The sequence below is a fragment of the Pollachius pollachius genome, assembly GCF_949987615.1.
Source record: "Pollachius pollachius genome assembly, chromosome: 16".
Taxonomy (NCBI): domain Eukaryota; kingdom Metazoa; phylum Chordata; class Actinopteri; order Gadiformes; family Gadidae; genus Pollachius; species Pollachius pollachius.
Window position 1 is genome coordinate 14959557 of NC_136949.1, and position 2500 is coordinate 14962056.

At 47.9% G+C, this 2500-nt stretch overlaps 1 protein-coding gene across 6 annotated transcripts in view; it reads right to left on the minus strand.

Moving 5' to 3' along the window:
- dtnba (dystrobrevin, beta a) overlaps window positions 1-2500 on the minus strand; it is a 27531-nt gene that overhangs the window by 10975 nt on the left and 14056 nt on the right. For all 6 annotated transcript variants that reach the window (XR_013812539.1, XR_013812540.1, XR_013812541.1 and 3 more), the window contains exons 6-8: window positions 1864-2018; window positions 1189-1291; window positions 214-380 (exon numbers count right to left, since the gene is read on the minus strand). Coding sequence is in view for 2 of the 6 variants with exons in the window: in XM_079753866.1 (XP_079609992.1) it covers window positions 214-380; window positions 1189-1291; window positions 1864-2018 (425 nt within the window). In the remaining 4 variants the exon portion in view is untranslated. The remainder of the gene's footprint in view (window positions 1-213; window positions 381-1188; window positions 1292-1863; window positions 2019-2500) is intronic.

A 2500-nucleotide genomic window follows, 5' to 3' on the forward strand; every position in this document is an offset into this window, starting at 1 on the left:
TGTGGATGGCTTCAAAATGGCCTCACTTTGTAGTTTTTAACCTGATAATGGTTTGTGTTTCAAGCTACTTCGACTGCCTTTATTGATTGGATATTGAAAAACACAGGTAAAAGCTCACGGAGGAAATGCTTTTGTTTACAATTCCAATTGAAATATCCAACACATACACACACACACACACACACACACACACACAAACACACACATACTCACCCAGGATGTGTGCTCCTTCATCTGATGCTGGTTGCTGTGGGAACCGCTGGCGTTGCCTCGCCAGAAGCAGTCCTGGCAGAGCTGGTAACCACGGCAACGGAGGCAGCGGTAGCGGAAGCCGGTGATGCCGTGGCTACGGCAGAAGGAGCACGTCACCGGGTGGTACACTGAAGAACGGGGGGGAAGAAATGAGACCGCCGGCCTTTCTCCAAACCCGGTGTGTGTTGGCGGGTGTGTGGGTGGATGTGTGTGTGTACGTGTGTGTAAGTGTGTTGGCGGGTGTGTGGGTGGATGTGTGTGTGTACGTGTGTGTAAGTGTGTTGGCGGGTGGGTGGGTGGATGTGTGTGTGTAAGTGTGTGGGTTTGTGTGTGTATGGGGCTGGGTGTAAGTGTGTGTGTGTGTGTGTGAGTGAGTGTGTATGTGTGTGGGTGGTTTTGTGTTTATGAGACCTTCAAAATAATAAATATAATACAAATTATATCCAGGATATATATTTGAACCTTTATCAATTATATTACACAAGCCAGGTATTTCCCCCCAAGATATCAGAACAGTTGTCAATAAAATGTATGAAGGGAGCATAAGGGAAATGGCGTACACAATATAAATTAAATAATGAAAATAAAATTCAAATACAATGGAGTAAAGGACATTTAAGGCCGATCACAAAGGTTACAATGAAAAGAGGAATATCAATATGTATCCATCAGCACTCTGGTCTCTCTTGTGAGAGACCAGAGAGAGAGAGCGAGAGAGAGAGAGAGAGAGAGAGAGAGAGAGAGGGAGAGAGAGAGATAGAGGGAGGGAGGGAGGGAGAGGAAGAGGAAGAGAGAGAGAGAGAGAAAGAGAGAGAGAGGGAGAGAGAGAGAGAGAGAGAGAGAGAGAGAGAGAGAGAGAGAGAGAGAGAGAGACAGAGAGAGAGAGAGGAGAGAGAGAGAGAGAGAGAGAGAGAGAGAGGGACGTTAAGGGCTCACCATGCTCCACGTCAGCTAGCCTGTGCATCAGAGGCACCCACAGGAGGCACTGGGGAGGGGGGTCAGCCACGATGTCCAGGAACATGTTCAGGGTCACTCTCTTCTGCACAGACAGACAGACGGACAGAGAGGACAACATCAATACTACTCTGTTCGTAGTGTGTTTTTGCATCAGTGATAGGTAACGAGACACCCTGCAAACGTGCCACCCTCAGCTCTGCTATTCCCCACTTACAGAACCGTGTTGTTTAGGTACACCAGTGTGTCTCTGTGCGTGTCTCTAAGTGGTTGTGTTAGTGCATGGGCATTGTGTGTATGTGCGTGTGTAATGATGAATGTGCTTTTGGAACTCAGAAAGTTTTGTGTGTGTGTGTGTGTGTGTGTTTGTGTGTGTGTGTGTGTGCGTGTGTGTGTCTCTAAGTGGTTGTATTAGTGCATGGGCATTGTGTGTGTGTGTAGGTATGCAACGATGCATGTGCATTTGCAACTCAGACCGTTGAGTGCGTGTGTGAGTGTGTGCGTGTGTGTGTGTGTTTGTTTGTGTGTGTGCGCGTGCCAATACGTGCTGTGTGTGTTTGTGTGTGTGTGTGTGTGTGTGTGTGTGTGTGTGTTTGTGTGTGTGTGTGTGTGTGTGTGTGTGCGTGCGTGCGTGCGTGTGTGTGTGCGTGCCCCTACGTGTTGTGGGAAGCAGGAGCGAGCCGAGCTGTGTGTGTAGCCGAAGGAGGGGCCCTCGTGCACGGCGGTGGGCAGCTTCAGGGCCTCTCGCAGGAAGGACTCAAACTTGGACGGAGTCAGCACGCCGTTGGAGTCCGACACCAGGGAGAACACATCTGCACGCACACACGCACACGCGCACACACATACACACGAACACACACACACGCGCACACACACAAACACACACAAACACGCACACAATCACACACACACACACACACATATCCAGAGTAAAATCAGCAATGAAGAGACTTTGACCTCCAAATATAGCAATTACATATCTCCTCCACTAGGTGGCAGTGCTGTAAAGTCAATGACAATGACCGTAATCAAGCCAATGAAGTTGTTGTCGACATATGTGGGTTATAGACTTGTAGTGGTGTACAAACAAAGGCCTGATTTAAGTGAATTACGGAGAAGGTCTTTGAAGCCAACACGGAAGAAAATGCACATCCAGTCCAGAAATACAACAACAAACAAATGACATACAGTCTCTCCAGCGCAAAAATAATATCTTTCACCGATTTGAAATCACACCAAACAATAATATTGGCTCAACACTTGAAGTGGCGTAATCATGAAGCCTAATGTTTGG